This window comes from Amblyomma maculatum, chromosome 4, assembly GCF_055883805.1.
Source record: "Amblyomma maculatum isolate TAMU_Amacu chromosome 4, ASM5588380v1, whole genome shotgun sequence".
In the NCBI taxonomy this organism is placed as follows: Eukaryota; Metazoa; Arthropoda; class Arachnida; order Ixodida; family Ixodidae; genus Amblyomma; species Amblyomma maculatum.
In genome coordinates, this window is record NC_139347.1 from 18704164 (window position 1) to 18731656 (window position 27493).

The following is a 27493-nucleotide window of genomic DNA, read 5'->3' on the forward strand; positions in this document are numbered from 1 at the left end:
ATGAGACATGGGCCGATCACATGCGCAGTGGCAATGGTGCCAAATTCGAACTGCCTGCATGATAGGACAATTGATGAGAGGCAATCATCATGCTGACAAACACCTAGCTCACCACAGATGGTGGTCGTCAACTGCAGTTGAGCATAGTGATGCTACAAATAATTGGGTTGCTTCTCAAACACTGTTGGTTGCACACTTCAAATATGGCCTTTTGCAGGTATCTGGGAAACCAGATGCAAATAGCCTCACCCATGTTAAAAAGCAGACTACAGAGCATTCTTCTAGGTCACATTTCGTAATATATAACCATTTTCAAAGAGATATACGCCCCACACGTACTGAACAATGCCAAATAAGCCTATAAATAAATTTTAAATATCTTAACAAATTGACTTACAAATGAATCAATGTGCATCTTGGAGAATACAGTCATATGCTTTTGCAACATTAAAGAAAATGAGAAAGTGAATTAAAGTTCTATGCTGATTACCTATGTTCAGGATGCTACATTGTAGTATTTTCAAACATGTACAAAATTTGGCATAAAGGGAATGCTTTGCCCTCTTCTAAACACTGGGTCAACTTACCAGCTTTCCCATCCCTCTGATTGTCTAGGTGTCTCAATGCGATCCTTGGAAGTCTCCTAGACGCCATAGCAGTAAATGAGAAATTTCAGTAATCATAGAATATACAGTGCACTCCAGGGGCTTCGTTTTATTGGGCGCATACGAAGCTTGTCACTTTCGATACATTCCCTCAGGTTGCAGCTTAATGGCAGTCTTGAAGCATAGCTCTTCCACGGCTTTGCAGCTGCAACTGCTTGCATAAAGGGCCACCGTAGTGGCCCCCTCTTCCTATGTACACAAAGAGTATTGCGTCCGTGCAAACTTCACACCTGCTTCCCACATTGTCGGTGCACTTTCAAAATCCTATTCGCTCGAGGCAGGCAAAAATGACAACTCAAAAGGAGCAATAACAAACCATGAGGCACGCATTATAATATGTACAAGCTGCGTGCTGGTTTGTCAGCTTTTGTGTACATAGCTCTAACCACATTAAAAGCAACGATAACAATATTAGCTTACAACTGACTCTCTATGCTTAACCGGAATACTGCAATCTATCCACCATACTTTAAAACAGAAGATAGCCTTCACAAGCTCTTTTATGTGTGAACTTGACAATTTTAACACTTCATTTTGCAGTATGTCTGCAGCAAGTAGTTGCATGACAGCCGGTGTGGTTAAGTTTTAAGAAACTTCTAAAGTGCCCACATACTATGTATCTAACACAAAGCACGGAAGCAGTACAGTCATTACCACCAACTTACATTGCTGTTGCAGCTTAACAGTTCAGGCAAACCAAACACATTTGCCACATCCCGAGGGCTTTTGTACTGTTCTTACAGCAAAATCTCATATAAAATATATTATACATGCCAAAATCGGCAATTCTAGTCACTTTCAGACAAGTACAATGTGAATGCATGCTCTGACAGTTAATTTAGGATCAACTTGCTTGACGGAAATCTCTGCCCCCATATACAGTCAGTGACCCTAATGGTCAAATGTTTCTAACTTAAACTTCTGCATCATAAAATTGAACGTCTCTGGATGCTTGATAAAAAGATTGCAGTATTCTGGTGTGCTGTATATCACGGGCACAAAGCAAAAATTAAAATTTCCAAGCAAGTGGTGTAAGGAGAGCAATGAAAGACACATTGTTTCCATTATCTCTTTCGTTTCAGTGGATGCAATTAAAAAAGAAACAACGGAAATGGCCTTTTGAGAACTGGAATGTCGCCGGGCAATATTGGGTCCACAACAAGGTATCATTCATAGAAACAAACAAAATATAAACAATGCATACTGATATCAGCAGCTAATGTAGAAACTATTATCGCCTGGCAGTAGCAGCGAGAGGGGTTGCAGTGACTGGCCCACTGGTAAGAAAGAGAGGGAAGGGGAATAATATACACAAGCACAATAACAAACACAAGCTATATAAAGAGTGTCCACTGCAGTGACAGGATCGAGAGTCAAGGTCTAAAACTTAGTAAAGTCTAAGGCACACACACACACTCACACACACAGATACACGCACACACATGAGGAAAGAAACACTGGTGCAGTGGCACATTGGACTAGCGGTCTTGTTGGGGAGGTCATTTCTTCTTCTTTTCTCTTTGTTCACTTCAGCATGCCTCCCTCCTTGGGCAGCCATTACCCTCTCAACAGCCTTGTTCTCCCCCTGTGTGCTGAAATATTTGTGGCTATGCAAATCTGGCAGAACCATTGATCTGGGGGAGTGCTTTTGTGTGAATCCTGCAGCAAAGTGGGCTGAATTTGAAATCGGCATTCAAGGTGTTAGCACAATAAAAATGCGATGACAGGCAAAAGGTCATCACTTTCTTCAAGGCCAAAATTGCCGATGTGCTACTGTGTCTTCATCCTCTTTGACAAGTAACTTCCTCTCGGAACTGAACACAGGTTTGCACGCAGCCTGATCTTAGAACCCTTTTGAAAGCTGTCAGATGCGTGCAGGAATCCGAACTTGGCAAAACTGAGGCAGCTCTGCTGATCCAAAGAATGGCCTGCAGCCACATTTCCTCGTCCGATTTTTTGCTTCTTCTGGTGACTGTCCCTCTGTAAGCTCATCATCTCTCTCACTCGTGAATGAGCTCACGAGGAATAGGCAAAGTGCAGTGAATGGCATGATCATAGGGGCACTGCTGTGAGTATACTGCGTGACGTGAGAGCCTCTGGCGGGATTGATAAAGAGATCAGCACGGGGCTTGAAACTGAGAACCTGCCGCAACGGCAGTGGCAAGGCCTGTCCTTCCCTTCACTGCAAGCAGGACTGAATCTTCTCAATCCACTCTTGTGCAGCAGCGGCATCTGCTGCCATGAAGTTGTACATGCGCTTGCTTGTCTTCACCTGCATAAAACAAAACTCAAGCTGAGACACAGCACCCGGTAATGCACCACATGGTCAAAAAAGAGGAAGAAGCAAGACACATTTCCCTTTTCTGTTCACTGGAAAAATACATGGCTATGATCTTCAAGAGGGAAGAGCAATATCGAGTCATTCCTTTTTCCCACCTCACAACAGCATGCTTGGGCTGAATTCTTAGATTCTTTTTTTTTTTAACAGCACACCACTCGTCTGTACAGCGCCGCGTACAAGCGAATAGTCAAGCTCCACACTTGCACCCTATTCTGGACAAAAAAAAAAGTTAACTTCAGATAAGAGTTGACATTTCGACCACCCACACAAAGCCAAAAGTGAAAGATATACTATATTTACACGTAAATAACATGACCACAAATATAGCACGATGGGAAGCTTGAGACTCACAAAAAAAGAAAAACAAATATTTCTATTATTATAACGTAATTAAAGGTTGCTTTGAGCCAACTACTGTTGAGGTACCAAAGGCGTGGAAAAGACTGAGATGTCTGGCAAAAATACTGAAGCGACAAAAGTGCCAATCATTTTATTTGAAAGGCAAAGTTCTAGAAGTGTGCATAACACCATCGTCTGCAGAAAAGCCTCTGATACATAAATGCATGCAAACTCCACCTAGCAGCAGCGACTGCCATCATCGCTGCACCACTGTGGCTACGAGTTTTGTGCTGCCCAGTCTGCAGAAAAGCCTCCGATACATAAATGCATGCAGTCTCCACCTAGAAGAAGCGACTGCCATCATCGCTGCACCACTGTGGCTACGAGTTTTGTGCTGCCCAGTCTGCAGAAAAGCCTCCGATACATAAATGTATGCAGTCTCCACCTAGAAGAAGCGACTGCCATCATCGCTGCACCACTGTGGCTACGAGTTTTGTGCTGCCCAGTCCCATGCCTGTCTTCCTTTGTTTCTGTTTCAGTGCCTGTTATCTTTCTCAACGGCACATACCAGCTTCAGTCCACGTTCATTGCTGCCTTCTACATTACCCATGCATGGTGATTAACCTCAAGGTCATCAAGCTAAAGAAGCTGGCCTTTTGCAACAGCTCACGAGGCTTCGACTGAAGACCACTGTAGCTCTCTTGAAGAGAAAAGAGAAGAAAAAAAAGTGCCCGCTACATTCATATTTTGGTTCTGAATGTAAGGCGATGTATGTTCTGAAACCAATGAAGTGAGAAAGAAAATCTCCTCATATTCGTGAAAATATAGCAGGGTGTCTATGGTGCATTCTTTGTTACATAGTTTCCCACACTATAAGTGCGAGCACAGCTAAAAGCAACAGATCAGTAACGATGCAGTCAAAAAAGCTGATAAAAGTACTGGTTAATCGGCAAAGCTGCCCCTTCCACACATCTTTGTGGCCTAGGCATCAAGCTCGACAAGTGGCAAACCGAACTGCTGCCAGCCCTTACTTTCAGAATTCCATGAGACACCAATTTTTAAATGGTAAGCGCTCTATTTTTTTCTTCTTACAGATGTAGTTCCATGCATCCAGCAAGGGAGAGGCACCAGCATGAGGCACATACTATATGTGGGCTTGGCTAAAATTACCCCAGACTTTATTTATAGGCTGGCTTCACGTACAGGTCAACACCTAATTTCGGACAGTTATTACTGCAGAAAAATAACTCGTCTTATACGCGATAACATACAGGAGTTGATTTCACTTTCATAATGTTAAATGATCTATATTCAAGTTAAAATGCAAAGCGCCACATTTCTAGAATAGTCGCCACGCATGCAGCCCACCTTGCAGAAATATTTAGAGAATAATGTGTCCGTCTGTCAACATGTACAATTATTCTACGTTTGAGTAAATACTTGCAAAAGAAAGAAGTTAGGAGGACGCTTAAGCCTTCTGTTACAAGTAGACTCAATAGCACGGCTTAAGTGTTCGCCCCATTTCAAAGGAAACAGCATGTACACAAATGGGAGCCATTAACGACATCTCATAATACATTTAAAGGCAGAGCTTAAATGTCCACCCTATTTTTTTAGCAGCATTTTAGTCGAACATGCTGTACATGCGTTGTACAACAGTAACATTCCATCAGCTAAATATTTCGTTTCTGCTGCAACAAAGTTGCCGCTTAAGCTGAAACAAAAAATAGGAGCACATTTAAAATGGAGCTTAAATGGTTATGATGCAAGTGTATTACCAGCAGACAGATTTTTGTCTGAGTACCGTATTTACTCGCATAATGCTCGCACCCTTAACATTGGGCGTCAAAAATTAGAAATTTTTTTTTTTTTTCCCTACCATAATCATTGCACCACCAATATTACCACCGCGAGAGTCTGTCAGTAGTAAAAAGCGCCATCTTTGGAGGGCTACTGAACTTAGCAGGCCTTATGTGCATGGGCTACCAGGCAGCGATAGCGTACTCAGGTAGATCATCATCATAGGTTATGCTGGTCTTTTTGTTTTTTTTTACCTCCATGATGCTCATAGTCGTCGGCATTTTGCGAGGTGTCTCCACGCCTCGTTGTGAATGTTCCTTCGTTCTGTCCGTGCTACTTGCTTTGTTCTACCGTCTACAGTGTTCTTGGTGCCGCATCGCGGTGGTGCGGTACGCAAGTTATACAGCTGCTTTTAAGCTGAAAGCTTTAGAGTACACGCTACAGCATAGCAACCGCGCTGCTAGCAAGCACTTCTGCGTCAACGAGTTCTGCGTAGTACGCTGCTGGAGACAGCGATTGCAGTGTCGATACGAACTCGGATAGTCTCTGATCTGATCAAGAGTAGAACAGTATGTTCTGCTGTGAGCATTATACCACGAAACACGGGGAGTGATGATGAGGCTGCATGCGGTAAATAAAGTGCTTTAGCAATTTGGGCTTTTGATGACCCTGTACTTTTATAACAAGGGTAAGTGTTGAATGAAAGTAACGCTTTATTTATATTTACAACAGTTGACCTAAAAATCCCGATTCGCACCTATTTAAGTTTGCTTTTAGTGCTCCAAAACCATTTGCTTGAAATTTTTCCCCATATCGCACCCCCCAACTTAGCATCAATTTTCCGCAAAAAGAAAAGTGCGAGCATTATGCGAGTAAATACGGTATATGCGTTGGGTAAAAAATTTGCGCAAAAAACACAAAGGACAAAGAAGAACACATAAGACGTTTGACAAGCGCTTGTCAAACGTCTTATGTGTTCTTCTTTGTCCTTTGTGTTTTTTGCGCAAATTTTTTACCCAATGGATCACCAACTAGCCCGGCAACATGCTCTTCTCAACGGTATATGCGCTTTTATGCACACTTAATCTGTAACCCCTTGATTTGTGCCTCTATTATCTCGCACATATTCATTAGTATAAAGTTCTAAGCTACCCAGCTATGTCAAAGACCACTCGACATAAAAACCTACAAAGCACCCTACAAATGCACCTGCGTGGCCTAGGAGTAGCATGTTTTGTTCCTCACCCAAAAACCTTTGAAGTTGTGATTCCGATCTCAACCTCCCATCCCAAATGATCCGAAATGAAAAGCCCAAAGAGGCAGTGCCTGCCAAGTCATGTGTTCTCATGACATCACACAATCTGCCAAGTCAGACATGTCACCTGCCAACTACCATCTGCCAGAGTCATGACCATGATTTAGCACTCACAACACCAACAACGCTGATGTCGACAGTGCCGAATTTTCTGCATAATGGTGCCTTTAACGCTATAGCATTCAAATGACATTCCACTATATGACAAGCAGCATACAATGCACTCTGTACACCAAGTTTTCCAAGCAGCAGCCTGCCTCTCTTGACCTCTGGTTTCTGCCGATATTGGTGCCTGAAGAATGTCTTAGTCAAAGTTAAAAAAAAAAAAAAAGTATACCAATGCACAAAAGAGAAAAGAGAGAAAAAACGTCCGACAGGAAGTGCAGTCACCAAGTGCTCTAAGGTGTTATCTGGCGAAATCAATTTGTGAAGTTCACACACACCCTCACGATGAAACAAAACAGGACTCACGTCGAAGAAGGACTTCTCGTCAGCTCTCTTGGGTGCCCCTTGAATAATAATGGATGGGGTCACCGAGATAACCTCAGATAGGTCGATCAGGCCCTTGCAGTGCGAGTCCTCCACCGCATCATAGTAGCGCAGCTGCAGGTGTGAGGAAAGAAAAGAAGAAAAAAACATCCAATTATAAGTATGACACATGCTTATGTGTACTTGACACAAATGCTGATGGTGTAGTGTGAAAGACATATAAGAATTGAGGCAGGCTGACAGTTTTATTTGCACTCATTTAACAAAACTGTGTGTGCTTGATATGTGTACATGGAATCAACTACAAACATAGCATAGGGTGCTATATATCACTGTATAAATGCTAACTTCTAAAGACACGGGTCAAAGAAAAAGCGAATGAAGGTGCTAGATGCAATATAATGTAACATGACCCATGCTGCTAACCTTGTAGTACCGTAACTTTTCTCGGGAAAAAGTTTTTCGTGTTGAATTCTAACAAGCAGTTTAGTAGATTAAGGCTCTCCTGTACACAATCTAGAAATGAGACACTGCTAGCATCGGCCATTCAACTTGAGTGCAGTGATTACCAAGCAGGTAAAACCTTTTCAGAGACGAAACAAAACCAAGCAAGTTTTTTCAGAGCAGACTTTTTCGTATAGAGGCCTGCACAGTACTGCAGATGGCTTTAGAATTAATTGTCAGCTAAGTAACGCAAAATACTACACGCGCATGAGCAACTAATGACTGGACCCCTGTGATGACAAGTTGCTGCTTGAATTGTCTTAACTAGGCTCCTGAATAGCTGATTATCCTGCACGAACATTACCCAAAAACTCAATGCTACAACCGCATACCCTATTTTTGTTCTAGAAGCACATGAGGTTTTTTCCTTCAGCAAAAAACATTTGTGCTACACAGTAATTCCTTCACCCAGATTTTCCCATTACCACAGTGTCTGATGCGTGTGCCAGAAGCTGTGATGACAATCCGTATGAATACAGTTGCCAACTGATTTTTCGGACTCCCAAGGACAGTGAAAATGCCAAAATAAAAAAACATACATCACCACAAAAATTTACTTACGTAAACTTTTACCAGTATGAAGGAAGAGCAAAGGCTGGCAGAAGCTCATTATTTCACCTCCATTTGGAAATATGGATACATCAAACTGCTGTCTTGGTCCTTGCCAACGTCCATGCAAGTCTATGGCACTTTTCACCCGCTAATATGGACGCCTATGGGTCTTGCATAAGTCAATTTGAGCATGCTCTCTTGAATGGCAGCTGCCAGCCATGACCGGTGTGGCAGGAGATCATAAATAGCCCTACTCAAATCCCGAGGTCAATGGAGTAGGCATGACACAGCTGTCGAGAACAGTCAGACCGCATAGTTTCGGTTTCATTTGCCGCTAGACTGCAGCGACCATAGCTATAGCAGCCATTATCAGCCAGCCAAGCTTTTCCTAAATGCAGCCTGGGAAGAGCCGCCTCACCCACCTGGTGCTTGGTGGAGTCGAGGACAAACCAGCGCTGCTTCCACCCCTTCAGCAGGGCTCCGCGCTTGAAAAGGTAGCCCTCATGCGTCCGGTTCTCCGGGCAGTTGGACGAAAACTGGTCATAATACTGGCTGGTTGTGTGCATGCCTGCATCAACACATCAACAGGACAGGCTAGAAATTTAAACTTATCTAACAGATAAGATTATATATATAGATAAGTTTATACAGTGTTAAAGTAAAACCTCGTTACAAGAGACACTCAAGGGACCCGAAAAAGATCTCTTGTAACCAAGGTCTCTTGTAACCAAATATTCTTACCAACTCGTACAGTTTAGATTCCCTTGTCTAAACTCTGTTGCATATCATTGTCCTTTTTTGCTGCAATATATCAGGAACCAAGAAGCAGTGCCTCTTGCTGACTGGGAAGTCAAAATGTCCCTGCTGTTTCAGCCACTGTCATCACATTCCTGTGTGACTGAAACAACAGGGACATTTTGACTTCCCAGTCAAGAGGAAGCACTCTTTCTTGATTCCTGACATAATGCAACAAACAAAGGACACTGATATGGAGCAGAATTTAGATAAGGCAATCTAAACTACCACACATACGAGTTGGTATGAGTCAGCTGCATTGTTTGAGCATACTTGGGTAAATTGCCTCTTCTATATAGTGAAGAAGTTACTTTAGGGACCTGCTAAAGTTGTCATTAGTAACCGGGTGTCTCTTGTAACCATGTCTTTTTTATGCAATGCTGTTAACATGGCAAACATAGGAAAACCAACCAAACTATTTTCAAGTGTCTCTTATAACAGAGTGTCTCTAGTAACCATGTCTCTTGTAACAAGTTTTCACTGTAATAGATAACATGCACTTATGAACTCTAAAAGTTCTCGAAAACAACCCATGTTCACACATGAAATTACACGCTGTATTAATTTACATTTAAGCCTCTCGTGATGATTCTAAACTGCATCATTTCTAATACAAAAAACAACAACGCTGGAATAGAAGTATGCTCCAGTCCTGAAAACCTCCTCCCATCTTCCATATTTATTTTATAACTACATACTAACTAGCATTGGAAACAAACGATGAGCTGTCGTCTGTGTTACCCCAATGAAAATGAAGCTTTCCACAATGCTTTCTCAAGTGGTGCACCCACCGGAGGTGATGGTAGCATTCTCGGTGTTGGGTCCCTTGGCCAGTGCAGCCGAGGCAGGGTCCGGGACCACATTCTTGTACTTGGTGCAGTTTTTGGGCACCGATGGCAAGCATCGCTCGTGGCAGTTGTAGCCACAGTCCACGCAATGCATGCCTGCACATTAACAAGAGGCAGTCAGTTCAAAGTGCATCATGTCAAGTCACAACGACAGCAGAAATAACCCAAGGGAAAGAGGAAAAGAAAAAAAACAGTAACGATGTTGATGACGGCATTTCCCAACTAAAATTTGAAGCTGCTCCTTATAAAATCAGACAAATAACAGCTTACAAAGCAGTACACTTGCTGCTCAAGGACACTGCCATCAGGATACATTTCACAGCTGCAGACATGAGCAGCACAAGCTTAAAAAAGGGAGACGCAGAGGCAGGCTTCATCCAAATTTCGTTCTTAGTAAAAATTGTGTGGCTCTTCCTGGCTATGCTGAAATTTGTCTGGCAGAGGAGCCACTAATTGCGGATCAAACTGTATCCAAAAATTTCCCAACCATTCGATACAACCTGATCCTATTACCACTGCAAAGGGTTCTATTGTAAGCGTTTGGACATTAACCCTAGTGCTGCCTAGCCACAGGGATTTGCGCAGCCTGTCTTGACGCACTGCAGTTTGGTAGCATGCAGCTCCTCTACAGGCATCCTCACCGGTCTTGACGAGTCCCCAGAGAATGCTGGAGCAGAGGTCACAGTAAGTGGGTGTTGAGTAGCTGCAGCGGTCGAATCGGTGCGGGTACGCTTGTGGGGGCACTGCTGGTGCAGCTCCGGGAGCACCCCCAGAGGCCTCCAGGGCTCCACCAGCCATCTTGCCACGCACCAGAAACTCAATGGTGGAACGCTTGTGCAGCGCCCGCCCGTGGGCCCGCACAAACTCTGTGCTGAATGATGCCTGGCGCTGCAAAACGGATCAGGCAGCCAGAAATGCACACATTAAGTCAGAAATGACCACCTCGTGTGATATATATCGGAGGTTCCTACCCATACCACAACTGAGCTCCATTAGTTCAGAGAGTGCTGAGGACTAATTTATAGGCTCATTTGTCAACCTTGACTGCAATGGCAAGGGGGCACGAGACAAGTTAGAAACAATGATCTGATATAGACAGCTGAGGGCTGAGAAAAAATAAAAGCAGCAAGCAAACATATAGATTTAGATTTTGAAAAGGCATTACATCAGAAATGCATGTGACGTCGTCAATCGAAGGAAAGCCTCCAACAGATTAATGTACACAGCATTTGCAGCAGCGGCAGCCATTGTCAAAACTACATCGCCTCTGCTTCATTTGTCATGCTGCCCAATCCTGTGCCCATTGTTTGTTTCTTTTCCTTTACTCTACTCAACACTTTCAGTTGAGACTATTTTTCTGCAAAGGCCTGTGCCGCCTTCTTTCCATGTTCATAGCCACCATCTCTCCTGCCCATGTGGACCGTAAAAACTATGAATTCTGAAACTGAAGAATTGAAGAAAAGCTTGCACAATATTTGTGTGCATACAGTATGTACTGCCATTTGAGCAGCAATTTTAAAATTAGAACCTGATGGCGGCAATATTGGCTAGTACTGCTTTAGAATTTGGTCTGATTTGGTAGTATAAGCTTTAATGTCCCAAAACAGAGTCAGGCTACGAGAGATACCATAGTGGAGAGCTTCGCAAGTGTTGGCCATTTGGGGTTCTTGAACATATAATGACATTGCATAATACCCGAGCTCCTTGCTTTTGGCCTTCATTTAAAAGCAGCTGCTATGGCTGGGATTGAATCTACATCCTTGGGTCAGCAGGTGAGTGCCCTAATGAACTCAGCCACCGCAGCAGGACGCATCAGGATTCGACACTAGCTGTAATTGCTTCCTTCTATTAAGATAAAATTTTCAATCATTCAAATGTTTCCCCTAAATAATTACAGACTCAGTATATCCTGGTAAATTTGACTTTATTTGATCAGCATGCCAAAAAATGCCTCGAAGATTGAATATTCTGCATTTGGTTCTGTCTTTAATACCATTATCACAATCGAGAGCAATACAAAGTCTTACACAAAAAGCCTGTTATTGGGGCTCCCCAGTGTTGCCTTCAGTACTGGTCTATATTTTCAGAGTGCAATGCCTAGTATATTTTTTGTCCATACCTGCCATAAAATACTAGTTCAATAAGCAAGTTATCAAGAAAAAAAAACTGGTGCCAAACAAATAAAAATTGATTCACATACCTCACACAAGGCCAACACTCAATGTAAACATGCAACCCATTGTGCCAAAGTAGTAGTAGTCCACAAAAGCATTCCTAAATTCTTTTCTTTCACTAAATGCAAGCATTACAAGGGGAAGGCTGAGCTTATTCCCCATTCACTTGTTCACATGAGCAGTGTTCAGTCTGCTGCCACTATCACGTTCAACTACATTGGCTGGCGAAGTGCAATCCTCCAATCACTCAATCAACGCAGGTGCCCTGTTGCCAGTGCATTGCAGCAATTGAAACAGCAGATCAAATACAACAATTTTAAAGGAGTACAGACACCAAGTTCTTATTTACTTGTGCAGACAAGGTGGGCAGGATCTTGTAAACAGCACGAACGGGAAGAAATCTCAAAATATGCTAAACAATTTAATACAGCACTGTTTTTTGCCCAGAGTTCTGGTTACGGTTTCTTTCAGTTGTGATGTCAGATGTCAGTACACAAGTATTCCTAGAAAATAGTAACATTTTTGTGGCTCTGTTGTCTGCTGCTAGTGCATGAGATCAATGGTGGTTTGTGATATGCAGCTGATGAGAGAGCAGCAAGTGCACCCCTGTTTTGTCAGCACATGCTGCTTGTGGCTGTTTGGTGCACTTGGCTTTTGACATAACAGGCTGCAGAAACCAATACTGGAACTCTTGGTTAGAAATGGTGTTGCAATGAATTATCTGGACAACACTGGAGAGTACGTCCTCCAGTCATATAATTGTTCAGACCCTGCACACTACTAGTAGCACTAAAGAAACAGAACCTGTAAATTTCGTGTCTATAGCTACAGCTTCAATGACATTAAAATATCTAGAGTGCATTTTTGCAGTCTTTTCCTTCCAAACATGATAGCTTAATTACTACCATCAACAAACATGCAGCAGTTAGCTACACCACTGCTGTCTCCTTAACGATGCTACCAGTGCCATGCAATCACATCAACTATACATTGTGCAGCCCATGAAACAATCTTCAACCACACCCCTTGCTTTTAAAAGCAGTCCTCACTGCATTCCATTCATTCACAAGCTTCTCTTTTTATATCAGGAACTAGTTTAATTATACAGCAAGCAGAGGGGCCAATATGCGCCATCAGTGAGTAAAATCCTGTTGAGAAGAAGCCACAATATATGTGCAGCTTCCATTTATCATTTATAAAATACAGTAAGACGTGTTGAGCTTGTAACGTTTTCATGTCCATGCCAAGGATTCACTAGAATCTTCTGTCGCACTGAAGTCTGCTCTGGATAGCACTCACATTAAGGTGCTCAATGATTAAGGTGCTCAAACTTCGGCCAAAAGCTGCAAATTTTTTGTTAAACTGAGCACTAAAAAAACTGGAAACATAAATATGCTTTCTCACAATACTATCGTAAAACTTCACAAGTCAGCTTTCCTGCACAGCAAAAACTCCTTTGCCACGGTGGAACAGCCCATCGTAGGGTAGAGGTTGGGTGCAATGCTGAACACCTCTATTTCAAGCATTATTCAGGTGCACAATCCTCGCAAGCAGCACTCCTGCACAACTGCAATGAGGGGAAGAATCGTACTTGTGAAGCAATGGCCTGATAGCCATACCCTTAACCTCTTGAATTGTGACAGCAACACAAGGCCGAGGCATGCTGGAAATAGGCACAGCATTATTGCCACAATAGACACTTGCAGTGCTGCATCTGATTTTCGCCCACAAAACAAGTTTCATAAAACATTATGGGAACGCTTAAGATCTGCCTTTAAGAATATAATACGATAAACCCCGTTTTAACCAAGCCATATGAACGTCCCTGCGTAGCATGTTGGTAATGTGTCTGACTAAAAATGCAAAGGTCCTGGCAGGCTGATTCTGATATCACCCTTCCATATGAAAGAAGACCCAAGTTGGCAGCTTCTGCCAAACGTAACGTCAGACAACCTTACGTTCAGTCAGTGCACAGCCATGCCAGCTGCCAGCTACCACTTCCCAGCATCATGCTCGCAATGTTTTGCTCACAACACCGATGCCATCCCGTGATTTTTCTAAGGAATGAGGCCTTTAATGCTACCGCATTAAAATGGTCAACAATATTAAACACAGTTTCGCATTATTTGCGCAATAAAAAGAATTTGTTCCAAAAATGTAAAGACAAGACACAATTACATATTTGGTTAGGGAATTCATAAGAACTGCATTCAATGAGCTGCAACATAAAGGAAACAAGTGGGAGTATCACAGTGGGCCAGAAACAATTGAGAAAAAAAAAAATTGCACCCTGACACAAACCTGCAGATCCTTATCGATACATCATCAGCAAACAAGTCTCGCCATGGGCTTCTCCCATTGACCTCCTGCATACGCCCTACTCTCTGCCGCTGCCTTCAACGTCTGCGGTCTCCTGATATCTGCTCCACTGCCCTAAGAAGCAATCGTTTATATTATAGCAGTGCTATGCAACCCAAATCATGCCATGTGCAATGGTTCTACTCCAATCATCTGGATGAAGTGAAGGAACTCCTGCTAGCCCCTGCACACTACCAGTCTCGCAACAGAAATAAAACTTGCCTGCAGGTTGCTTTCTGGGATCCTGTTAAAGACCAAAGACAAGAAAGCAAAGCAATGCCAACACAGAAGCCTTCAAATCGACAAAAATCCCTCTGTACATTGAACAGAAAAGAGTGGCAAAAACGTTTAGACAGTTTTGCTATACTTCTGATGCATTTGCAGTACAGTTGAATCCCGCTATAACGAAATTCACGGTGCACGAAAAAAAATTCGTTCTCGCGGAACTTCGTTATCGCAAAAATTTGACGTGAAACGCAGAAAGAATTGCCCAAGCAGCAGCAAAGGGGTTTAATGCCAAAAATCTGTAAGCTTGGTTTGCTTACGCTTCACGGCGAGCAACGCCGTCACGCGATTTTCGCACTCGGTCAGCAAACCCATTGCAACATCGTCGTCTCGGACAGCAACGAAATTCCTGATGACATCAAAAGCGTCCATCACCTGTACGGCGGTTGCCGCAGCCGGCGCTTCCTGTACGTCGTCGTCTTCTTCATCGGAAGAGTCCTTATCATTCCGGGCAGCTTTTATGATCTGCTCATCACTCACATCTTCGTGAACAACAACACAAGCGTCAGCGCCGATGTATTCGTCGAGCTCGAGATTAGGCGGCACGGTTCCTATTTCTCCCAGCGTTTTCCAGGCGGCCGCGATCCCCGGAGCCGGTGACGCCTCTTCGTCGTCGTCTGTAACGCCTGGTGTTAGGCCAGCAGAGTGTACGGGTCGACCTTCGGCAAATCCGGTGTGCCTGAAACAGTTCACAATTACTGAGCGCCCCAGTGTGCTCCAGGCAGCAGACATAATCTGCAGTGCCACGTACAAGTCCACCTTCGTGTCTCGGCCGGTTTCAGTGTTAAAAAGCAGCCGCTGAATTAACCTCCCGCGGTAAGCGCGCTTCAGGCTAAGAATCACGCCCTGATCGAGAGGCTGTAAGACAGACGTGCAATTGGGAGGGAAAAACCTCAGCTCCGTGTTAGTGAGCTTGACTTCGTCGGAGTGATGCGCTGAACAATTGTCCAAAAGCAAGCAAACTTTACGGCCCTGCCGCTTCATGTCGCGGTCGAATGCCATCATCCACTCGGTGAAAATAGCGCGGGTCATCCATGACTTGTTGTTCGCCTTGTACTGCACAGGTAGGCTACGAGTTCCCTTAAAACAGCGCGGCTTGGCACTTTTGCCTATGACTAACGGCGGACGCTTGTCCGAGCCATCCATGCTTGTGCAAAGCAGCACTGTGATGCGTTTTTTGCTGTGTTTGCCGCCGTGACAGCGCTGCCCCTTGAAGTCGAGCGTCCTAGCCGGCAACATCTCGTAGAATAGCCCGGTCTCGTCGGCGTTGTAAATGTCTGCAGGCGCGAAGTTGCTTAAAATTCCGGCCATGTTACTCGCCTTCCAAGCAGCTGCTCCGTCCACGTCTGCTGACATTGACTCGCCGCACAACACTTTTCCAACGATGTTATGGCGGGCCTTGAAACGGTTTAGCCAGCCAATGCTGGCTTTAAAATCAATGCCAAGTAGGCATGCATAGTTCAAGGCTTTCTGCTGGACGATGCTTCCGGACAGGGGGACGTTGCTGGCTCGTGCTTCCACAAACCACGCATGCACTGCTTTGTCCAACTCTTCATGGAGGGGCCGCGTCACCTTTTTGTGCTTCGAGGATGTGCCTGAAGCAAGTGCCATTCTCACGCTGTCCTTATTGCCTAGAATCGTTGACAGCGAACTTGCAGAAATTCCGAAGTCTTCAGCAATTGCCACTTTCTTCCTTCCGCTTTCTGCTTGGGCGATTATTTGAGCTTTTTGCTCAAGGGAAAGAGTTTTGCGTTTTTTCACTTGCGTTGCCATCGTGTCCTGCGGATGAAAACTCGTCGTTGTCGAAGAGAAAGGTTGGTTGGTTTGGTTTGTGGGGTTTAACGTCCCAAAGCAACTCAGGCTATGAGAGACGCCATAGTGGAGGACTCCGGAAATTTCGACCACCTGGGGTTCTTTAGCGTGCACTGACATCGCACAGCACACGGACGCCTTGCTTTTCGCCTCCACCGAAAAGCTGCCGCCGAGGCCGGGATTCGATCCCGCGTCCTTGGGAACAGTAGTCGAGCGTCGTAACCAAAGGCAGCGAGTGAACAACGCGACCACGACACAAAGCCAAAATGGCGGAACTGCAATCACGTGATTTCATGCTTAATGTGGCTTTGGATTTGACTTGGACTTCTCGCCAATAAAACTAGTTTCGGTTTCGATTTTGAACGCGAAAATTTCGTTGAAGCGGAAACGCTCTGCAAAAATGGTTCGTTGTGCAGAGAAATTTAGGCCATTAATTCTTATAGGATACTCGCGGGGAATAAAAAATTATTCGTTGTCGCGGAAATTTCGTTGTGGCGGCATTCGTTGTGGCGGGATTCAACTGTAATTACAAAATAGACGAAGGTTAGCTAAAGTATTTTTGAAGTTAATGCAGTAAAAAAGAAACAAAAAGAAGGTCTTAGTCCTTTTGAGGTCTCCAGAATTCAAGAGAAACAACTACAGTAAAATCTCGGTGATGCGGATCCAGTGATACGAATTTGCGAAATTCCACGGCCTGAGTGCATTGTGTACAATGTTCAAAATTTCGGATGTTCTGAACACTCTCCCACGCCACTACGGATGATATGAACACGCGACCTGCGACCACAACCTTGAGCACTACACACTGCTCGCACATCGTTGACTCTGTAATCGCCAGCAGCGCTGTATGTACGCATCACGAGCAGTTTGCAGTGACGTGTGGCTCGCACCTCGCCAATGTTGCGATTGTCTGTCGGGCTCACGCCGCGAAAGGTTTGTCAGCAGCACGTGGTCCACAAACCGCAGACGTCACAACCACAGCAGTTGGCGACGGCATACGCGGTGGGCACACACAGACCTCATATCGCTGGCTCTGTGATTGCGATCAGCGAGCAGTTTGTGACGTCGTGCGGCCCGCATGTCGCCATCTCCTGTCGTGCTGTACACACCGCGAGAAGTACGCGGAGACGGACATACCGCACATCACTGGCATCGCGATAGTCTTCTATGCCGCAAAAAGTTTGCGGCGGAGCGCAGCCATGCGTAGTAGTCTGCGGTGCACGCGGAGAGTGCGCACGAGCCGCACATTGTAAACTTCGCGACTGCTACTAACGTTGTACGCATCGCGAGCATACGCGAGCAGTCTGTGGCACGGCTGGCATGTCGACATCTCTTGTGCAGTACGCGCCGCGAGAAGTCCGCCGAGGCAAGCGGCCCGCACATCGCCAACACCGCGATCGCCTGTCGCGCTGTGTGCCCCACGAGTGGCGAGCTGTGACCGCGCAACCATAATAAGCTTTCTCAAATATTAACAGATCTGTGAGACGGTCTTTCCCATGCTTCTGCATACTCATTTTCTCTTGTTTTGATGATACGAATTTTATCACGACCCAGTGAGATTCGTATCACCGAGGTTCTACTATGATGTGGGGGGGGGGAAAAATTAAAAAATAAAAAAAAAAAGGCGGCAGCAGCTCTGCCAGCTTTTCTTTTTTATGCGGTAGCACGTGCAGCTCATTCTGGCAAAAAGCTGCCGCTGTTGCTGCTGCAGACTACAGCCGGAAAATTTCTGACTGGTCGATGAAGTCATGATGTCACAATCACATGATCTTCCACTGGAATTTTAAACACCATAGATTCAAATAAGCCTAAAGAATTTGAGGAGCGTCCAAATGAAGTGAAAATTAGTGAGGAGGTTCCTATAATGAGGATACTTAAGAAAATGCAAGCAATTCATTAAAATAAACTTGCAGAAATGGGGGTTTGAACCCAAGCACTCAGCATGCCAGGCGGCCACACAACGCATAGGCCACAAAGGGCAATTTGTACTAGATGTGTTAGAAGGGCATCTAGTGAACGCATTGTGGTGACTTACTAATGTGTCTTCGGTGCATGTACTGCAATTACAGTAATAATTTTTTTAATTAAAAAAAAAAATGAATCAAGATGAACTTTTTAAAATTTGCGATATGAAAGGGCGGTTTTAAAAGCGTTACCGCATCCAGTCTCAAGGTGAAGCTTATGCGTCACCATAATTTTCTTTTGCAACCTGTCATTATGCATCATTCCTGTACTTATTCGAATAAAGGCTGGCCATCCTTTCAATAAATAGTGTCACAAACAGGGGAAGGAAAAAAAAGATACAGTGGAGAACTGTCCAAGTACATGCAGCCTATTACCATGATTTAAGAAGCAACCACACTAGTCACGAATAAGCATAGTCCGGCAAAATTACAGCCCTTACTACCCCAAGTAAAAGCATTGATCACTTTAGTTTTGAAGCACATCAAATGTACAGAGTTTTTAATAGAGCGCCAAACCCCACCCCTTTGCTTTGTATAATGTTTGTGTTGTGTGCGCCCTATTCCTTGCCCAACAGCAAAAGTGTGCTGCTCGATGCTCCACCTGTACAAGAGATACAGTGGTGAGCTGTCTACCATAGAAACAATGCTCCCTCCCCTCGCCTTCTGGTGGTCCTATGGACACTTTCTGCCACTTTGTTGAAATTGTGTGAACAGGACCATTCAAAAGACACAGGAAAAAGTTGGTATTGGTTGCCATGACAACCACCAGGCTAGAAGCAAGGCACAGGGCACTGACCACAAGGGTGGTGTCCACAACAGGAATGTCCAGCTTGCTCCACAGCACGTGCCACTTTTGTGGGAGGTGGCCAAGGGCAGCTTCCTGGTCGTGCAGGCCCTGCAGAAAGAGAAAACAAGCATGCCAGAGACCAGTCAGAAACATATGGCACAAAGAGAGCGCTTCTCTCTGTCTCTCTTTTTTTTTTTGCCTGTGTACAGTACTGTCTTATCATGATGTTATGTACATAACGAACTCCTTAGGGCACTGAGAAGTATAGTTCAATCACAGACTTTGATAAGTCAAGCTTCCGTTCCACATGTGAACTGGCTGCATCCTACATAAATATACATTCCTCTCCACCCCAACCTTTCCTCAATTGCCTGACTAATCTGAACTTGTAACTTAAAAGCAAGAGACTGCATGCGGAAGAAAAGTACAACATGCTCAGCAGTATGAAACACTTGTCTGGTTAAGCCAGTTCGTGCTCATACACTCTGCAAGGACCCTCTCATAATGCCCGTGTCTGCGTGCTCTTCTTTCGTGCTGTAGAAAAAAAAAACGTAATTTGAGGCTCCTCCAGAGTAAGATCAGGCGACACCTGCACATTGTTTACATCATGCCCTCGATGTCACATGTCTCTGCCCAGTAGAAGTGGCAAGTTTCCACGGTCTGATGCATCTATTCTGTAGGCAATGTTTTGGGACAACATCAGCGACACTGAAAACAACTTCACTTTGTCAGATTTTAGCACGGACAATGAAACTTCCTCAAACTAATCTGGAACGCCAACAGGCGTCTGCCGGCAAGTTTCACCTTCTTTCCGGACTAATTTCACGGTATAATATGTTTTCAGGGACAAATCATTTGGCAGCAGCTGCACAGAGTCGCATTTTCAGCTACAAAATTACTAGTGCATTGTTTTGCGTGCTGGCATAATAGTATTCACCAGGAATTGCATTTTTTTTATATGTATCGAAAAATTCCGTACATAAAACGATAGCATTTGCCAATACAATGCACAAATCTCTCTGACAAAAAACTTATTTCTTGATGTGTTATTTGTGTTAAAAAATAATGACACTTTGACCTGTAATAATTTTTTTTCATGTCCTGCTTAATTAACCCATATATTGAGACTAACACCATTTGAAAGAGAATTTTCTTCTTTCAAAACTTGATACTATGCACTTTAGTATCAAGCATGCTTGGTTAAAAAAACAAAACAATTAACAACATCCCTCCAAAACTACCACTTTACCCGAGGAAAAACAAAGGTTCCTATTCAGTGAAGGCAGATACAGAAAGAGTGCAGTAGAAATGAAAATGAGTGAATGAAAGAGGCACTGTATAACACTATGCCTGGCACAAAATGAAGTCTCGCACTCTAAATTGCAAATCGTTTCAGCCATTAACAGGTGGATGCACCTGATATGCTATGCCCCTTTGAAACAGCATTGCATGTGTAACCGCAAAGGCATATCCTCGCGTAAAAGCAAAAATTGTGTCTTTCCACCACACTAGACGACCTTGGAGGACGCAAGCAAGCAGTCCTAGCCAGTCACTGAAAAATGAGTATTACTGCACGCACCTCAAGTAGCTGTGTGAAGACATCAGGCTGCGCATCAGCCACGTCGTCATAGCAGGGATGCAGCGTGCGGCGTGCAGGGGCATTGGTGCTGCCTCCTGCCCTCTGCGGGGGCATTGGGTCAGGGCCCCCCTTGGGACCCCGCTCGAGGACAACCAGCTCAGGGTCATAGATGGGGCCGTGGCAGAGGGTCTCCTCCAGGTAGTACTCCCACACCTCCAGGTTGGAAAGGTGTGAGTAGGGACGCAGAACCTGCCAAGCAAGGTCCAATTACTGAACCATTTTCACCAGCCAAAGCAGTCACTGCATGCTAGTACGATGCACATTGTGGTGAAGGGCCCTGAATTATTATTAACCATCTCGTTTTAGTTTTTTGTAACTTACATAAAAAAATATCTCTGCTCAGAACATTTTTATTGCACCTGAATTGAAATGTGACTGCTCTGTCTGGGATTAATACATAAAAACTTAGACAGCAGCTGAATGTTACAGATGCTGAGGTACCACAACGGGATACCACCAAAGAAAAGGACGGGACCTTTATTCCTTTATTACTTCACTCTCATGTAATTACCCACCCAGATTTTCTTCCATCGCCTAGTCGCAGGCAGGACTTGCTGTGTTGCACTTATTTCACATCCCCATTTCCTCCTGTGAACGCAATGGTGCAAAGACTGTGTTGCCAGGATAGAATATCGGCATTAATGGGGTGCGCATGCATTTGCATCAATGCACGCCGAGCTGGGAACACACGCCTGTCAAAATTAGTCCACATTTCAAGCAACAAGCAAGAACTGGGACTGTTTTAACTAGGGTAGACATTTTATGACACGCCGCACGGTTTTCAAATGCTAACAAAGCATCACTATCAATCCTTTAAACTTCACCTGCACATTGCAACACCTTCACTATGCTGCTTCTGAAAAAAATGAAATAAATAAAGAGAGAGACAACTAGAAAAAGTTTTTGGTCTCCTTGTGCAAAATGAAGCTGCAGCAGTAGATGAACCGCACTCTCCCCCTACTGAATATGTATGAAATGCTTCGGGCAACTTTATAAAATGCATTTATGAATGTAATGTGAATGACTGAGAAGAACAGCACTCAAGAGCTGCAAGTTTAGTTTATGGAAATGTGAAGATGTACTGAAAGCATGCTCATTTGAGGTATCTTTGCAACTCCGAACTCCCCTTACATGATCCATGTGAAGTGCTTGAATACCGAATAAGGCCTTCAAGCAGAATACTGCTGCGAGAGGGCTGCCTGGGTACAATTGCCAAGCATTCAGACAAGCCACATGGTGATGGTGTGCACAATGGTGATAGGACAGAAGAAAACTGCAGGAAAATAAAGGTCTCACCTCATCCTCCAGGTTGGCTTGGTACCAGAAGTTGTAGAAGGCCGACGACTTGCACCACAGGCGGTCAGCATACTCCCAGAAAGACGGTGCCGCAGAGGCACGCGCGGATGACGATGCAGCCGCTGCAGCAACCGACTCCTCATCCGACCCACTCTCAGCTGAAGCCAGAGCCGCAGCGACATTGCGGCCACTTCGGTGGAGGCTGCTTGCACCACTGGGCGAAGGCGTCCAGCCAAGCTCGACACGCTCTAGCTCAGAGTCGAGCAGGAAGGTGCGGAAGCGGCAGGACACGTGGTGATATGCCAGAAACCGCAGGAACAGGTCGTTGAACTCAAACGACATCGGGAACTGCCGCAAGAGCTGAAACGGGGGAGAAGTAGTACGCTGAAAAAAGGCTAATTACTCCCTTTACAAATCTACTTCAGCTTGGGGGATTCCCTTAAATATTCTATCAACATTGTTCCCACTTCCCAGTTATTTATCAATTCGCTCTCACCCTACCATCTTATCTGCTGACCGTCCTGGTTAGCTCAGTTGGTAGAGTGATTGCCCCGAAAAGGCAGTGGTCCCAGGTTCGATCCCCAGACCAGGACGAATTTTTTTTTTAACTATGAAGTTTCTGACAAAGCTGTTAGCTTTCCTTTGTAGCCGTATGGCTGTGCTTGGGTGGTTGTCAATGAGTAATTACTCACTTATGAGAACTCAAAAGACTTCTGACGCGCATACAAGAAGAGAGTGATAAGTTTGGGCTTAAACTGAACATTAAAAAGACAAAGATCATGGCGTCTTGCCCTATCAAGTCCTGGAGCATCAAGGAACAAGAAGTGGAAGCTGTGACAGATTTTCTCTTCTTGGGCTCCAAGATTACCCCGGAAGGAGACTGCAGCCATGAAATTAGGAGACGCGTGCTTCTGGAAAAGAGAGCCATGGACCGCCTAGTAAAGAGCAGAGACATTACACTGCCAACCATGATCCGTATAACTCGTGCTATGGTCTTTCCAGTTGTGATGCATGGATGCGAGAGTTGGACTGTGAAGAAGGCTGATCGCCGAAGATTTGACGCGTTTGAATTGTGGCGCTGGCGGAGACTCTTGAGAGTTCCTTGGACGGCCAGAAGATCAAATCAGTCGACATTGTCGACCATAAACCCTGACTGCTCATTGGAGGGTCAAATTCTAAAGTTAAAGCTCAGCTACTTTGGTCATCTGAGAAGAGAGGAGTCGCTGGAGAAAAATTTATGTTGGGAAAGGTTGAGGGTCACCAGAGAAGGGGTGGGCAGTGAGCGCGATGGTTGGATGGCATCCTCGAGGTGCTGCAGATGAAGTTATGTGATGTTAGGAAGATAGTGGGAGACTGGAAAGTGTGGCGTGATATGGTCCATAGGGTCATGAAGAGTCAGACACGACTGAACGACTGAACTTAACTGAACTGAATTACTCCCTTATGAGAAAAGGCTAGTCTAGAGTACAAGGCCCAGGCAGCAGTAGGCCTCTAAAGAAAAAAATGAAACTCACAGCTGCAATCACGTGCAATCAGGTATTGTGCAAAACTGCAATCACAATAAAGAGTTTGGTCTTGAAAACAGATGGCACCTTTCGTAAACATCTCTCCCCTGGGATAGCCAATCACCAAGTTTTGAATGGCTTAGCAGGTCTCAAATTGTACCAAAATTCAAACCCAATTCATTAATGCGAGGAACATTTTCTAACACAAGGTTACCAGTGCAGCTTCAGACAATTAATAATTGACCTTGCATTGCCTTCAGTCAGCGAGGCTTGTTAGGTGGTTAATTCAGTCCTGTGGTGGCTCCAGCTGTGATACCTGCTGCTAATTGGATGAAATTTTGCCCAACTACACAGACTTTTCCAAATGAAACACACCCTTTCCTTCAGGCTATGCGATGAACTCAAGGTAATGTGAACTTCAATTATTCCCTTGAAAGAATGGTCAACAGGTCCTAAAAGCCAATTAATATGCTTCTAAGCTTGCTATGAAATAAAGATACCACAAAATTATTATATTTTAAAAGTTTAAGTTAGTGTTCGAACAACCCGATCAATAAATATCGGCTGATTACTGGCATGTTACTGCTCCACTCGATTTATTAATCCGCTGTCAGAAGAGCACAAAAATATATTTGTCAACATTAAAATCAACTGCATTTGTTTTGTTGATATTCATGAGCATATACATCTGCAACTCTTACACGATGACAGTGAAACATATTTGTTAATGAAACAAGCTGTGTCTGGCTTGGCTAGGTGCTATAGCAAGTCAGCAAAGCTTTCTCTAAAGCTCATTGGAACTGTTGTTTTGTCAGCTTTTAAGAAACAAATGCAATCTGTTACTACCTGATGAACGACATCAAGAAACTGGAGGAAGATGGGAGCGAAGCCACTGGCAGCAGCAGCAGCAGTTTGGTTTCCCCTGTAGGAGAACCGGTACCCAAATGCCAGCCACTCTTTTTCAATGAGCACCCGGAAGCCCTCGTACGTTCGGTAGTATGGATCCAGGCACAGCTGTGCTACAGATGCCACCTGCAAAACACAAAGCATGACGCATACCTTGTATATGACAGCAGTCTATAAAAGAAATGTGAGGCAGTCATGCAATGTATTGCTGCATCCATGCGTCAACAGTATAGTATTTACATTTGGCGTGGGCTCGGGGCACGTCAGGCTGCCAGGGCATCGATGATTGAATGACAGGGAGCCTTCCTCACAAGCACCACAACATGACAAAGAATGAATGCTGGAGCTATGCAGTTTTAAACTCTAGTACACGGCCAATCGGGGCATGATTCAATGGAGACCAACCAGAGCGTGCTATATCCTGCTCACACGACCAACCCCATTCTCTAACTATGTGCACTGCGTCATGCATCATAATTGCCTATCAAGCTCTCTGCTTCACACTTTGCTCTGCACAGGCACGGGGGCACTCATCCATCTGCTTCGACGGCGATAACGCCGAAGTGACTGCTACCTTTTGACATTTACACTGAAGTTGTACTGTTGCATGCCTCCTCCTCTCCTCATTGCACTCTTTTGATCTGGTCACAAGAACAGCGTACTTTAGCAGAAACAGCTGACTCAGTAAAAAACAAGAAATGGGATTGAGTAACGACAAGCTGTTAATGAGAACTTTTCCCTGACATGAGTACAGAGCACTCACTTTGACAGTGATTCGATTGCATGACCCAGAGGCAGACATCCAAATCACATAATAGGTTAACAATGACAACAACAACAACAACAACAACAACAAAAATCGATTCCAGATATGGCACATTGAATACAGAGTTAAGTAGAGTACAAGACAGCAGAAAGTTTGAACTCATTTGCATGATACCCATACTACCAAGCTCCTACATATATTAACCAGTACAGACACATCAAACACGTGTTCACATTGAACTCAATCAGACTTTAACGTGGGGTTTTACATGATGTGATGACTGCGCCCCGAAAAAGTGTTCATAGCCATCAACTGCCCATCTGAAAACACACTCGTGCCACCAACCTGGCAGGTGAAGTCCCAGCCATCTTCAAGGCATAGCATCACAGAGGAGCCCTGGACGTCAATGAGATCCACAGCTGCACCTGACAGCTGCAGGATACACTGCAGCTGAAGGGGAAGAAAGAGAAAGAAACATGAAGATCGCCATAGAAAACTCACTGCAACACAAAATGTATGCACGGTCTATATCCATGCCAAAAGTAGCACCAAGCATATAAAGTGGAGCCTCTTTAATTAGAGCCACTGTTCATCCTTCAATCACACCAGAACCAAAACACAAAAGAACCAGGTTCAGGTGTATTAAGATGCGTTCCTTTTATGCGAACAAATTTTCACTTCCTTCCAGGTTTTACCTAGTATTTAGAAACAAGTGTGATACAACAGACTTTCTGCACACTTACATTGTTCACTAAATGCTGCTGCTTTCAATATTTTTAAGGCTTTCTTTAGTTTCCTCTTCGTTACAGTTAAAGTGTGTGACTGCTCTGCACTACTGCCACTATGTCCTGATTCCTTTTACAACTGTAAAGAAAAGTGTAGGATCCTTGGCTACATTTGCAATCTTATTTTTACTGCTAATGATATTGCCTGCCTCATTCATTAATTTTATTCATCTGACTTTTGCCTATACCTAGCTTCCTCTCGATCACTTTCAGGCTACTGTCACTCTTCAGAACATGCTCAATTTTCTCCATATTACAACTTCCTTATGCTCATTTAGCAGCTCTAATAGCTCTGCCAGTTCCTATGCTGTTTTTGTGCTGGATGCTTTCATGCTTCCACATTCCTTAATCAGACCTTTATCTCCTTAGACAGATAGAGGTCCTTAGACAAATAAGGAAGTAATTACTCATTAATGTCCACCAAAGTGTAGCATATGGTTACAATGGAAAGCCACACAGTCTTCACATTAGCTAAGCAGTTGATGAGAAATTCGTCACAATTATAAATTTTAGCCAAAAAAGTCACACAAAAGAACTAATTCCTATACCCCAATGCCAAGGAAAAACAGCAGTGAAAACAGGTGTTTGCTGACAATAAGTAGCAAACCATGGAGTTTGCACACAATAATTAGTGCCTAACTTGCTGACCGGCCTGAAATTGTCCAAGGAAAAAGTTATATGTGTCTCGCATATTCATCGTACTAAGGCCACTCTGTCCATGTTACCATATCAAAGCACTAAATGGCTCACAGTTTTCACTGCTAAGACCACCTTCAAGCGCCTTTGTGAGAGTGCAAGTTGCAAGAGAAAGACAAAAAAGCAGCAGGTTAAATGTAATAACACAACAGGCAAACTGACCTGACTGAGCCACTCAGATCCCTCGACCATTTTGTAGAAGCTGAGCTCTGGGCTGGCAGGTGGCGCACTAGGGCAGCAGGCACGCAGCAGCTTCTTGAAGCTGGCCTTCACCTGCCGCACCTCGGGGTACTCCACGGGAATGAGGTCGCAGTTGGCATACGTCTCTGGCTTGATACCCTGCCATCGCACATGCCACGCCAAATGATAAGCACCATTCGAACTTCACCGCAACTCTGCCTCTTCAAAGCAGCACCCAGGCTGTCAAGGTCACAGTGCACGAAAACAAAGCTAACATGAAGAGGCTCTTTAATGTGCACTAGTGTTTCAGCGGAAGGGCCTTGTGTGCACTTGACCTTTAGCCATTGCCACAGCTAGGACTGAAAGCTGAAAATTCATGGAACCTGGCAGAATGCTCCACCATGATAAGCTGTTGTCATTTCATTCACAACAACTGTGTCTACTTCCACCTAATGGACACCTTTTCTTTCAAGAAAATTGGTTCTAATCTACAATGTGTGTCTCTCACTTTTGCATATAGAGGGTGCTGCAGTCGCAAGCATTACCTAGGTGCATTTCTACACAAGCATCGTCATCAAAATAAACGAGGTCAGTTGGCAGTACACTGCCGGCCATGAACTGTAACGTCTTTTTTCGCCTCAGCGCCGATACCACCACAATTACATATAGTAAAATTTATACTGTTATACACT

General features: G+C 44.3%; 1 protein-coding gene across 2 annotated transcripts in view; it reads right to left on the reverse strand.

Moving 5' to 3' along the window:
* Positions 1-689: 689 nt before the first annotated feature.
* The window catches only part of Sbf (SET domain binding factor), a 144013-nt gene continuing 117209 nt past the window's right edge, over positions 690-27493 (reverse strand). For both annotated transcript variants that reach the window (XM_084600839.1, XM_084600838.1), the window contains 11 exons: positions 26784-26960; positions 25486-25590; positions 24315-24500; positions 21964-22323; positions 20608-20856; positions 19038-19136; positions 10290-10536; positions 9592-9744; positions 8428-8573; positions 6932-7063; positions 690-2937 (listed from right to left, as the gene is read on the reverse strand). In XM_084600839.1, the coding sequence (XP_084456965.1) occupies positions 2845-2937; positions 6932-7063; positions 8428-8573; positions 9592-9744; positions 10290-10536; positions 19038-19136; positions 20608-20856; positions 21964-22323; positions 24315-24500; positions 25486-25590; positions 26784-26960 (1947 nt within the window). In that variant the 3' untranslated portion in view covers positions 690-2844. The remainder of the gene's footprint in view (positions 2938-6931; positions 7064-8427; positions 8574-9591; positions 9745-10289; positions 10537-19037; positions 19137-20607; positions 20857-21963; positions 22324-24314; positions 24501-25485; positions 25591-26783; positions 26961-27493) is intronic.